At 39.2% G+C, this 12,246-nt stretch overlaps 1 protein-coding gene across 2 annotated transcripts in view; it reads left to right on the top strand.

Moving 5' to 3' along the window:
• EEA1 (early endosome antigen 1) overlaps positions 1-12,246 on the top strand; it is a 73,013-nt gene that overhangs the window by 22,691 nt on the left and 38,076 nt on the right. For both annotated transcript variants that reach the window (XM_072329540.1, XM_072329529.1), the window contains 6 exons: positions 3,391-3,445; positions 3,564-3,629; positions 4,473-4,512; positions 5,317-5,424; positions 5,512-5,633; positions 7,175-7,330. In XM_072329540.1, coding sequence (XP_072185641.1) covers positions 3,391-3,445; positions 3,564-3,629; positions 4,473-4,512; positions 5,317-5,424; positions 5,512-5,633; positions 7,175-7,330 — 547 coding nt within the window. The remainder of the gene's footprint in view (positions 1-3,390; positions 3,446-3,563; positions 3,630-4,472; positions 4,513-5,316; positions 5,425-5,511; positions 5,634-7,174; positions 7,331-12,246) is intronic.

Below are 12,246 nucleotides of genomic sequence, written 5' to 3'. Positions count from 1 at the left end.
GGAACACCACTTGTGACCGGTCGCCAGCTGGATTTAACTCCATTTACCACCACTCTCTGAGCCCGGCCCTCCAGCCAGCTCCTTACCCAGCCGAGAGTGTACCCATCCAAGCCACGGGCTGCCAGCTTCTGCAGGAGAATAGCATGGGAGACAGTGTCGAAGGCTTTACTGAAGTCCAGGTAGACCACATCAACAGCCTTTCCCTCATCCAGCAGATGGGTCACTAGATCATAGAAGGAGATCAGGTTGGTCAAACAGGACCTGCCCTTCATGAACCCATGCTGGCTAGGCCTGATCCCCCGGTCATCCCGCACATGCCGCGTGATCTCCCTCAAGACTATCTGTTCCATAACCTTCCCTGGAACCGAGGTCAGGCTAACAGGCCTGTAGTTCCCTGGATCCTCCTTACAACCCTTCTTGTAAATGGGAGTCACGTCAGCAAGCCTCCAGTCTTCTGGGACCTCACCAGTCAACAAGGAGAGCTGGTAGATGATGGAAAGCGGCTCGGCTACCACCTCTGCCAGTTCCCTCAGCACTCTCGGGTGGATCTCATCCGGCCCCATGGACTTGTGGCAGTCCAGCTGGAATAGTAAGTCTCTGACCGTTTCTTCCAGAATCACAGGGGGGCTAGCGTGCTCCCCAGCCGAGACTACCAGGTCAGAGAGAGGAGTACCCTGAGGATAACTGGTCTGACCTTTAAAGACAGACGTAAAGAAGGCATTCAGAACCTCCGCCTTTTCCTTATCCTCAGTGGTCACATTCCCAGCCTCATCCAGTAAAGAGTGGATATTCTCCTTTGTCCTCCTCTTACTGTTAATGTACTTATAAAAGAGTTTGTTATTCCTTTTCACCCCGGCGGCCAGGTTAAATTCGAGCTGGGCTTTTGCCTTTCTGATTTCACTCCTACATATCCTAACGACTTCCTTGAATTCATTCTCAGTTGCCCGTCCCTCCTTCCACAGGCGGTAGATTTTCTTTTTCTCTCGGAGCCTCAAGAACAGCTCCCTCTTCATCCACCCCGGTCTTCTTCCCCGCCGGCTCATTTTGCAGCTCAGGGGGACCGCCTGCTCCTGCGCCCTTAGGACTTCCTTCTTGAAGAGCAACCAGCTCTCTTGGACCCCTTTGTTTGCTAAGACTGAATGCCAGGGGACTCCCCCTACTAGTCTCTTGAACAAATCAAAGTCCGCCCTCCGGAAGTCCAAGGTAGCAGTTCTATTATTCCCTCTCCAAGCTCCACTATGAATCAAGAAATGTATCATTTCATGGTCACTCTGCCCAAGGCAGCCCCCAACCTCCACATCTCCTACCAGACCATCCCTGTTCGTGAACAGCAGGTCTAGTGGGGCAGTTCCTCTCGTGGGCTCTCTTACCAGCTGCATCAGGAAGGCATCCTCTATGCACTCCAAAAACCTCCTAGATTGTTTCCTCTGTGCTGTGCTGTACTCCCAGCATATGTCGGGGAAGTTGAAGTCCCCCATGAGGACAAGGGCTGATGACCGTGCAGCTCGTGCCAGCTGCTCATAGAACACCTCATCTGTCTCTTCAACCTGGTTTGGCGGTCTATAACAGACGCCCACCAGGATATCTGCCTTGTCAGCCCTTCCTCTGATCTTAACCCATAGGGATTCAACCACATTGTCCCCAATCTCAAGCTCTTCAGCATGAAAGCATTCCCTAACATAGAGAGCCAATTCAGTGCCTGGATGGAGGCACCAGCACTGAGGATTAGAGAGGAGCAATGAGGAAAATGTAGCAGATAATGGCTGGATGGCGACGTTCAGGAGATGTGCTGAGAGCAGCATGAAATTTTAGCAGCACTAGGAGAAAGGGAGATTGAGGGAGAGTTTGGGTGGCAGTAAGAAAGAAAACACGTACACTTCTAGACTGATTCATTACACTTTTTCCCTAATTGTTCTCTGCTGGATAGGTAAGTCAAATTTAGGTTTTGTCTTACAGCTGAACAATGTTGGTGAATACTGAAACAACTACAGTAGAGTACTTTATCTTTTCCCCATCTCATCGCCTTTTTCCTCTCAGTTGCAAGTTATTTTTATGTAGCTCAAAAATGTACAATCTAGAGCATAATAAAAGCTTTAGCACTGCTAATCCGGTACGTGTTTGGCCATAGCTTCAGTACTGTTAGCTGTGTTTCACCTGCCTAAGATTCCATTCATAATCTAAGGTGTGAATGTTTGCTGATTTACTTAATACTGGTGAGAAAGCTCAGACAGTGTGTAGGTTTTGAGTAGCAGTTATACCTGACTCATTAAAGTTTTATTTGGAAACCTCCGATTTATCTCTCACAGGCCAAATAATATACGAATATCAGAAGATCTTTTACAAAAATTATCTTTCCAACATGACAATATTCATTTGGCCATTAGAATTGGTCAGTCTCGGAGTTCTTCATTGGTTCATGCGCACGTTTCACTAGATTCTTGATGACCCTGTGGTTAATGTGAAATGAAGGTTGAATTTTTTCCATTGTGGCTTAGCTAAGGAATAGGTTGCTTGGTTTGGATTTTCTCCTAAGTTATAAGGCAGTTTTAAAGAATATCTGTGGAGGAGGGGATGATGCAACACAGAATTGATAAAATTGTATGCTATAAAACAGAGAGAATCCATCAGTACTGACACTCACATGGACATGTTCTGTGTGCCTCTGTTCTGCTGCTGTACAAGCAATAGGAAGGGTTATGTTTGCATTTGGAGTGGCTGTATTTGAGTCATATAACATTATCCTTGTCTGTATAGTTACACAATTCTGTAAGGAGACCTGAGATTTAGAAGAGTGCAGTTAGTAACAATTTTAGCCTTGGATCTTGTGTTCTTTTATGGCTGTAGGCTTGAGTATGAAATCTGAGAATTTAAAATCCCAAGGCTTTAAGTATTCAGACCATTCATTGAGTGCATACTGCATTGCTGTGTGGGTAAAAAGTTATGTAACTTCGTATTTCAGAAGGAGTGAAGTCATACGCTGTCTCTTAGCAGTGTTCCTCCTGTGAAACTGGAAGTGAACGATATTAGACCTGTCCCTTCCATAAAAAGGTGTATAAAAGATTAAACATGCCCAGCTTTGCAACTCAACTTGTGGTTAAGCTGATGAAGTGAATTAGATTTGCAGTTTACTTTCATGAGACTTTTTATATGTCTATTTATTTACTTATACTGTTAATGTTTTAGCTTTGTTCAGGTGATGTGCAAAGTGAACTAACAAGTATCTATAAATCCACTTCCAATTTTCAAATAATGGAAAATAACTATGTTTATATAAATTATGTTTATGGAATATATGTCTATTACTGTAATATACTTTAGAACTTTTATGTAATTGACAAAATATAACCACTGCATATTCATTTTCTCCACTCTGTGGATATATTTATTCAGAGATGAAGTATCACTGCTCCGACAAGAAGTACAAGACTTGCAAGCTTCACTGAAGGTTGGAAATGTATTTTACTTGCATGTGGTTTTTTTGTTTCAAGTTGCAAAACATTCTGCTATCTTAAGCAACCAAATTTACAGTTCTCTTTTTCCCCGTTTCTTTTTTTACTTTCTAGGAGGAGAGGTGGTATTCAGAAGAGCTGAAGAAAGAACTAGAGAAATTGCAGGGGCAGCGGCAGCAAGTAATTGCTTTAAAATACTTGAAGCAGGTTTATCATCAGCATTGACATTGAAGATTAATACCTTTTTTGTAAGGCACGTGGCCTGATTTAGTTAGTTCCATGACTTGAATATTGACATGTTCTTGAAAAGAAAGCTAGTTGTCTCTTTACCATTTAACCATGTAAATCTGAAGAAAAATGCTGGAGTGGGTAACGGTAATGTTTACTGCAAGTTCAGATCTTTCTGTTGGGCTTATTCAGGACTCAGTTTGAGTGTGTTATTTTACCTGATATGAGAAAGAGCAGTGGGGTGTTAGTTGTAAAAACCATCAAACAAAAAACCCCAGACCCTCAAAAAAGCAAGCAAACGAACAAACAAACAAAAACAGAGGGAGGAAAACAGTAAGTAGTGTGACTTCACAATAAAGATGTGAATGATATTTCACAATCCAGATGAACAATTTTAGTCAAATTATAATACATTGTCTGTAGGGAAACACTTCTGGTATTTTGAGCTACTTAAATACTGGATTGTTATAAACATTGGGAATTACATTCTGACAGTGCCTTTTCAGATGTACCTGTGTTTTAGGCCAGATTTCAATATTGAGGATAACGAAGGGGAGGGGTTTGTTTCTGAAGTCTTGCAGGTCTGGGAGTTAGATAGTATAGCGATAAAGAAATGGAAAATTGTCTTGGTCTTTTCCAGTGTTCCAGATATAAATGTTGGAAATTTGTACTGCTGTGCACTATGTGAGCAAATAAGTCTTTATTTCTGTCTTTTCCAAAAGTGGGATGAACTTTTGAAGTAGTAGTTTTAATTCATTCTGTCTAATGTTGCATTTGTCCTTCTGTTTCCTTAAGGATTCTAAGACTGATGGATTGACAACGTCTACGTCTACAGGTGGCTAACCTTTTATTGTATTAAATTCTGCACTGTTTTGGGTTTTGTTTAGGGTCGCTTTTAGACTAATGAAAAAGCACTTTTGGTAAACTAAAGATCTAGCATTCTGTGAAAGCACTATTACTGAGAAAAGCTCATTGCAAGTGCTTAGGACAGCTATAATGTGGAGAAATATACAGAAGCTTGGGGTCTGTAATTTGTAGAAGTTTTCCTTGAGAAAGGAGTTCTTACTGTAAAAGCAGTACTCAGTAGTAGTTTTGAACATGTTTTTAATCATTTCATACATTCAAGCATTTAATTCTTTTGCTGAGAAAGACCATGGTTGTTGACATTCATACTGTAGCATTTGTCAGTGCTTGTCTTATTCAGTGCTCTTTTGTACTAATTGCTAGCGAGGAAGCCAATGAATTTTGTTACTTTTGTTTTTCAGGCCCATAATTTTTGCTTCATGTTTCATTTTCTCTAGGCACTCATGAAATAAGACTTTCCTTATGTGTCCAAAAAGGATCTGACTGATTGTGATTAAAGAACTTTTAATCAAATGACAATGATCTCAAGGGTTATTAGTGACTGGTGAAAACTAGTATATACTTAATCCTACATAATACTCTGCTAGTGGCAGGTTTGAGTGTCATGCTTGTAGATTCTTCAGTGAAATTGCTCACTTTACTAAGTTAATTGGATTAACTAAGTGAACTTAGATTAATTACTTAGATTAATTTTTATCTACTATGGTTTGTTAGTGACTGTATAACCTTATCCTAGCTATCCCAGGAAGTAATACTGTTCTTTTTATGGGAATAGAATCATTAGAGCGGCAACTAGAAGAGATCCAAGTAGAAAATTTTAATATTAAACAAATGAAAGACTTATTTGAGCAAAAAGCAGCACAACTGGCCACTGAAATTGTGGGTAAGTATGCTAATATTTGGTCTGATTCTGTTCTCTACTTGTGCAACTTGTGCAAGTGATTATTTATTCAACTTCCTTCTTAATTAGATCTTAAAGCAAAGTATGATGAAGAAATTGGCCTTCGGGAAGGTGCAGAACAGAAAATGACAAACCTAACGCAGGAACTACTGAAGGAGAGAAGTACCATAGAAGACTTAAAGACAGAGCTGGTATTCATATCACACTATAAATGTTTTTGTTATTTTCAGGCAATTGAGCATATGCCTTCCTTAACAAATGCTGTAGCCTAACTCTGTTGATGCTGCAGACGTCTGATTGAAAAGAAATTTATAATACCATTCTTTCTGCCTGGTTTTACTAATTAAAATTTTCAATGTTTTTCCAGTGTATATTAGCTTGTGTATTAAAATTTACCGTATGTTATTTTATAATCTGCTCATTTGATGCACCACTTGAGGAAATTTACAGAGTATTTACAGCTCTAGATGTATTATGCAGTCAGTCCTTCACTGGTGAATGCCATCACTGACTTCAGAAGCTGTCTTAAGATGACTCCTTTTCCATGAGGTGTTACGCTGTGCCTGTCCCTGGGCAGCTGTGTCCATAAAGGAGTGCTCGGAGCGGTGTTTTGTGGCATGGTGGCTAGAGGGCTGGCAGCTGTCATCACTGTGCCTATGTTAATGTTTACCATCTTGTTCTTGGCTGATGATACTGATGTGTGTGTATTCCAGGATTTTGGCTCGTGGTGACTTGGCTTCAGGGAGCGATCTCAGTGACTCAGCAGTCATGCTGCTTCCAGAGCAATTAGGACTTCCTAACTTCTTGTTTGTCTTCTACTGCACACGCTCTGGATGACAGCAGGATGGCATTTGTCTACCTTCTTCCCTGTAGTCAGCTGCTGGCAAATACTCATGAGTTCCTCTTGGTCCTGACCAGGCACTGGACCTGTACATTCCTCCACCTGTTTAGTTGGTTTCTTGTCTTCTTCTCTCCTTCTACATTCCTACCTTTTTTTTCCAGTACTTTTTCTCTAGCTGCCAGCACTTACTTTTCTTTCTTCAATGCCCAGTATTGCCTTCCTCCTCCCTTTCCTCCATAGCTTTTCCCTTGGAAGGACTTTTTATCACTTCAGATGTAATTACTAGTGGTTTCACCTACATGTCTAATGTAAAGTATGTTTGACAGGTCCTGAAAAACATCTCCTTGAGTTGCCCATTTTTCATCTGTTCCTGTTGTTTTCAGAGACAGCATTGTTTTAAGTCTGTAGTCAATTCTTATTCGTCTCTGTCATGAGACAGGGTTGTGTGTATTACAGAAGTACAAACAATAATCTGCTCCATAGAGTAGTGGAAATTAATATAACCGACTTCTCACAGAATTATAACTTCAGATAAATGTATTGTGCAGATTCCCTGTCAATTCAGTGTTTTCTCCTAATGGTCTCCCTTACCTATCTTCTTACATGAAAATTATAGGAATTTGATCTTTGAGGTCTTATTCTTTTTTGTCAGATTTGGTTGAAATGGGTCAACTTGTTCAATGTTCAGTTAGCAAAACCTGACAACGAGACATTAAAAACCCATTTTCTTTAGGAATTGTGCATTATTTAGTTTGTTTTGTTGTTCCAGCCATAATACTGTCTGTCTCATGTTGTCTGTAACTTAGTTTGAAAGATTTTTAGAGGTGAAATTAATGCTGGAAGTATATCTACGAGTATCATGCAGCTCACTCCTACTTTTCTGCTTTTCAGCTACAAAGGCCTGGTGTGGAAGATGTGGCTGTTCTTAAAAAGGAACTGGTCCAAGTTCAGACACTAATGGACAAAATGACTTTGGAACGTGAGAGAGAATCTGAAAAGCTGAAGGATGAGTGCAAGCACTTGCAGGCAGAGCAGGCAAACTCAGAGGTAATCGTCATACCATAAGATGTGTGTGTATTATTAACTTTTTTTTTTTTTTTTTTTTTCCCTCCATTTGAAAATGGAAAATATTAATTAATCACAATGAAAAACCTTTTTTTCTTAACAGAATCTCGTGTAACTTACCTGAGAGGTGTGTCTGTTCATTACAGTACATTGCATAATTCTGTCAGTATTGACACTTGGAAAAGTCCCCGGGTTTTTTGTTGCGAAACCTTTTCTTGGCATGAAAAGTTACTACAGAGCTAAAGACTATCTGGTATAACTGTGCAGTTTCTGCTTAGAGGGAGAAGTAGAGCAGTGCTTGTGTGATTGTTTATCTTTTTTAGATATTGATTATCTTTTAGAGCTTCATGTGAATAAAGGAAAGTTGTTAATCAAAATGATGGTTTTAGTTTAGTAATAGAGTCCAGGTGCTTGAAAGTGGATGCTAGTTCTAAAGTACATAAGAAAAATTAATAAAAAGTAGATAATTTGAATATTCTTATAGGAACTATATAACTTTTGAACTTACTGAAGATTTTAAAATCTCAGTGGGTTTTGTTATCTGTTTTTCATTTTCCTTTATATAGCTTTTACTATACTTTTAGTGGGAGCATTTCTACAGCTATTATTTATTGTAGGTATGCTCTGTGTGTAAGATATTAACCTTTCCCCATTCTTGCCCAGATCTGCTAAATAATGGCCTCTAAATGTTTCTTGTTACTTAGTAGACAAGAAGTTGACTGGTTGCCAGGTTTCACCATAGCATTAGGGTCAATATGTCAGTATGTCACTTGTAGTCTGCTTCAGGTATCAGCACTCTAGTTTTAATCCCTTTGCTGTTGCAGTCTGTAGGAAGTAGAAAATAAACTCTTGTTCTAAAGTTGGTTACTGTTTTTGTTTTAATTTTTTTTCCCTTTATATTTCCCTATATTTTCCTGATCTTAAATCTTTTCAATTCATCCCCTCTGTAAATTGAAACTTCACTGTTTACTTAAGTTGTGGAACATGTGGATTTCTTCTCAGAATTACTTTCCAAAGGCTTTCCTCTGTTTTGGCTGAGTCAGTGAAAGAAGGCTAAAATTGGTGATGGGAGATTTGAAAGCGTTTGCCCACTTTTGCTGTTCTTGTATATACAGTTGATGATAACTCTATGTTTAAGGATGGAAAACTAAGAAATTCTCCCATAACAGATGTTTGGTTTTCTTGGTTTTGATTCCTCTGCTTTTTCACCACTGTAAGTTTCCACTTCCACGAAGACTAGAGAAAAAGCAATTTAGCAGCTCTAACTTGGATCTATTAGGTGGAACCTTACTCCTCAGACTGCCCTGTTGTGGAACTGTCTTACAACACTCCTGACTAAAGCGTGTTTGATGTTGTTTACCATAATAGCAAGGGAAATCTCTGACAGAGATGTTGGCAGGAAACCCTTACAAAAACACTCTATCTCCAATAAGGTTATCTAACACAATTTGTTCTACTGGGGACCTGGTGATTTTGTACCTGCATAAGAATTCTCTTGCTGAGTGTTGTTGCATCTCACTAGTGTGTTGGTTGGTATATTTTTACTAAGAAACAATTTGATGCTGGAAGGCTTTGTTACCTATATTCGAAACCTTTATACCTCCCTTTTCTGTTGGCCTACATGACTGCAAAGACCAACAAAACAATGCAGTACTGTGATTCCTGGTGCAATTGTTTCCATGCAGAATACCCTTTTTTACAGGAGGACATGCCTAGAGCTCCTGTAGAACTTGTTGTATCCTCCATCCTGTTGATACTTCTGAATGTGAAGAAATTCTGGCATCTTGTTATCGTGGGCTTTCACGTGCCCTAGATTTCAGAACTTCAGTTTTATCATCTGTTTCTTAATTTACACTGCAGAGCTTTGGAGAATGTCTGCCCTCATTATTCTGAGCTCCTCAGGGCTTTCCCTCCTGCCTTCCCATGAACTCTTCAACAGATCTGTGGAGCTCCAGGAATCGTACAAGATTACAATTTTGTACTAAGCATGATTCTACCATTGTCTTCAAGTTAAAATTATGTATGCCCAGAGCTACATCTAACAAGAAAGAAGGAATACCATAGTTGGAGTCATGAATGCAATGTGGTTATGTGGCCATGTAAGTTGCCGCATAACTGTAATTTGGTTTTAACTGTGAGATCCCACAACTATGCTGCAGAATTTAAGTTTTGTTTCAAAACACTGTCTTTGTAGTCTCTGCGGTTTTGGATGTTGTATTTAGTTTTTATGTGAAGATAAAGTGACAGAGTGATGTAGGCATAACAAAAATCTGCAATCTTGAAACACAGCAATGTGAATTGCTTCTGTTCACTCATAAGGTATACTTAAGCTTTGACATAACTGTATTAAAATTTCACTTTAAAGTGCAGCTTCTAACAGGAAAAAAAGACAAATGGTGATGGTTTTTCATTTCTGGTGGAAGTAATGGCAGATTAGGGGAGAAAGCTGCACAGTGCTCCTGGCTGCTCCCAGAACAATCTTAGAAATCTTAGATATATGGAAAGTGTATAAACTACAGTGTCATTATGATAATATCATATGTCCGTGTAGGATCATCAATATGTAGACTGAACTAGAGAGGACTGAGTTGCTGCATGGAAGAATGCAGTGAGCAGTGGCAGCCTGATTCTCCTTGCGAGCAGCCCTGTGGAGAGGGACCTTGGGATCCTGGTGGATGAAAAGCTGGACATGAACCAGCAGTGTGTGCTTGCAGCCTGGAAGGCCAGCTATGTTTTAGGCTGCATTAAAAAAGGGGTGGCCAGCAGGGAGAGGGAGGTGATTGTCCTCCTCTACTTGGCACTTGTGAGGTCCCATCTGGAGTACTGCGTCCAGGCCTGGGGCCCCCAATATAGAAAGGACATGGAGCTCTTGGAGTGGGTCCAGAGGAGGGCCACTAAGATGATCAGAGGGCTGAAGCACCTCTCCTATGAGGAAAGGTTGAGGGAACTGGACTTGTTTAGCTTAAAGAAGAGAAGACTCCCCAGAGACCTCAATGCGGTCTTCCAGTGCTTGAAGGGAGCATATAAACAGGAGGGGGAATGGCTGTTTACAAGGATGGATAGTGACAGGACAAGGGGGAATGGATTTAGACTAAGACAGGGGAGGTTTAGGTTAGAGATTAGGAGGAAATTTTTCACTCAGAGGGTAAACAAGAACTGGAAGTCTTGTCTTGTTAAAATTGGTGCAGTTCTGGGCATAAAAGTTTGCTCATGTTTTATCTCAGCTTTGCACTTTTAAGACCAAGGGTTAAGTGATTCTTAGGCCATTACACTAGTGTGGCTGTGGCAACATATATATATATGTACATATATATATGTATGTTTCACAGCAAGGCTTCTTTATAATGAGATAGACTTATGGCCTGGGTGAAGAGAGTAACAACGATTGTCTTAACTCTGTAAGAGTATCTTTAAATGCTGCAGGAGAAAGAAAAAGTGAATAATTACATAGCTCTACAGTTGTGGTCTAAGTGTGTTCTTTTCCTTTTGTTGAGTATTATGCTTTATTTCAGATTCGCAGCTTAAACTGTGGCATCCAGTTATGCCAGATGAATGTTTGTTCTGAGATACTCATTCCACGTTTGGTTTCTCACTATAGGGAATTCTACATAGCGAACACATTATGAAAACAGCTGCACTGCTGCAGAGCTAAGCGTTTCTGCAGATTGGGATTTGTTTCAGTATCTGATAAATGTTCCTACAGATTGCTATGTTGAGTGCCTAGAGTATTAAACCCTAGGCCAGATTAGTAGATTATATTATGGATAAATTTGATAAAGCCAGGTCTGTCTGTTTTTTTTTTTCTTTCTTTTTCTTCTTTTTTTTTTTTTTTCCAAACTAAGCATAGGCAATATTTGACAACAAGTTTGAGAAAGCATATCAACTAATGGCTTTGTCACTGCTTATTTCCATCTTTCATCCACTCCTTTTATTTTTTTCTGCTTTCTAATGGAGATGCTTAAATGTGAGGTAATTTTTTTTGAGAGCTTGTTATTGCTACATTAGATTTCTGTTGTATTAAGATAATATTAAGCTGTTGTTAAATGCTTTCCTATTTGGCTAGTTTCATTTATTGTTCAGACATATCAACCAGACAGCGCCAGGAATGAATATTCATCCATCATACATTTCTAATTTAAGAATGAAATATAGGTCAGTTCTTTGATTTGTGATTGAGAGAAATGCACGTAAATTATGGTTCTTGTTTGAATTGTTGCAATAGTAACCTTAGCTTCTGGATGTCTCCTGCACCATGTTCTCTCACTTGGGAAATATCCTTGCTCTGTTTCTTAAGAACATCCTGGATTGTTTGTCTGCCCAAGACAGATCCCAGGATATATTTTTACTAACAGCTTTGTAACAAAATAACCATGTAAAGAACAGCATTACAAAACATCAGTAATAATAACAATATGTAGCTATACAAAAAAATGCATTCATATCTTCTCTTTGATCTACCTCTTTATGTAAAAAGGTTGTTAATGGTATACTTACTGTCTGCTACTTCTGGCATTTACTCCATTCTTGAATTTAGTGTTTATTTCTTCTTGCTGAAATCTGTTCTTTTGAAAACAGTAGGAGGAAACATTCTTTGAAAAGGTCGTTATGAAATGATGTAGTCAATGTGAATGCATTCATACAGAGCATTTTATTTTCTGTATTACAAATAGGCAAGGAAACTATTCTTCAGTGTGTTTATCAAAAAGAAGCAGAGCATTAATAGCATGTAGAACTCCCAGAAGTACCTATGCTTCTGAGTAGCATGCCACAAATATGTTTTATTATTCAGTATTCATTAACCTTCTATTAAAAACAATTACCTTTGCCGTCCAGCATTAGGATCAATATCTACAATTTTCAATTATATGTGGAGAGATCAGACTTCAGAGTTGGTTTTT

The sequence above is a fragment of the Excalfactoria chinensis genome, chromosome 1, assembly GCF_039878825.1.
Source record: "Excalfactoria chinensis isolate bCotChi1 chromosome 1, bCotChi1.hap2, whole genome shotgun sequence".
NCBI classification, from domain to species: domain Eukaryota; kingdom Metazoa; phylum Chordata; class Aves; order Galliformes; family Phasianidae; genus Excalfactoria; species Excalfactoria chinensis.
This window is presented reverse-complemented; position numbering and strand designations above follow the sequence as displayed.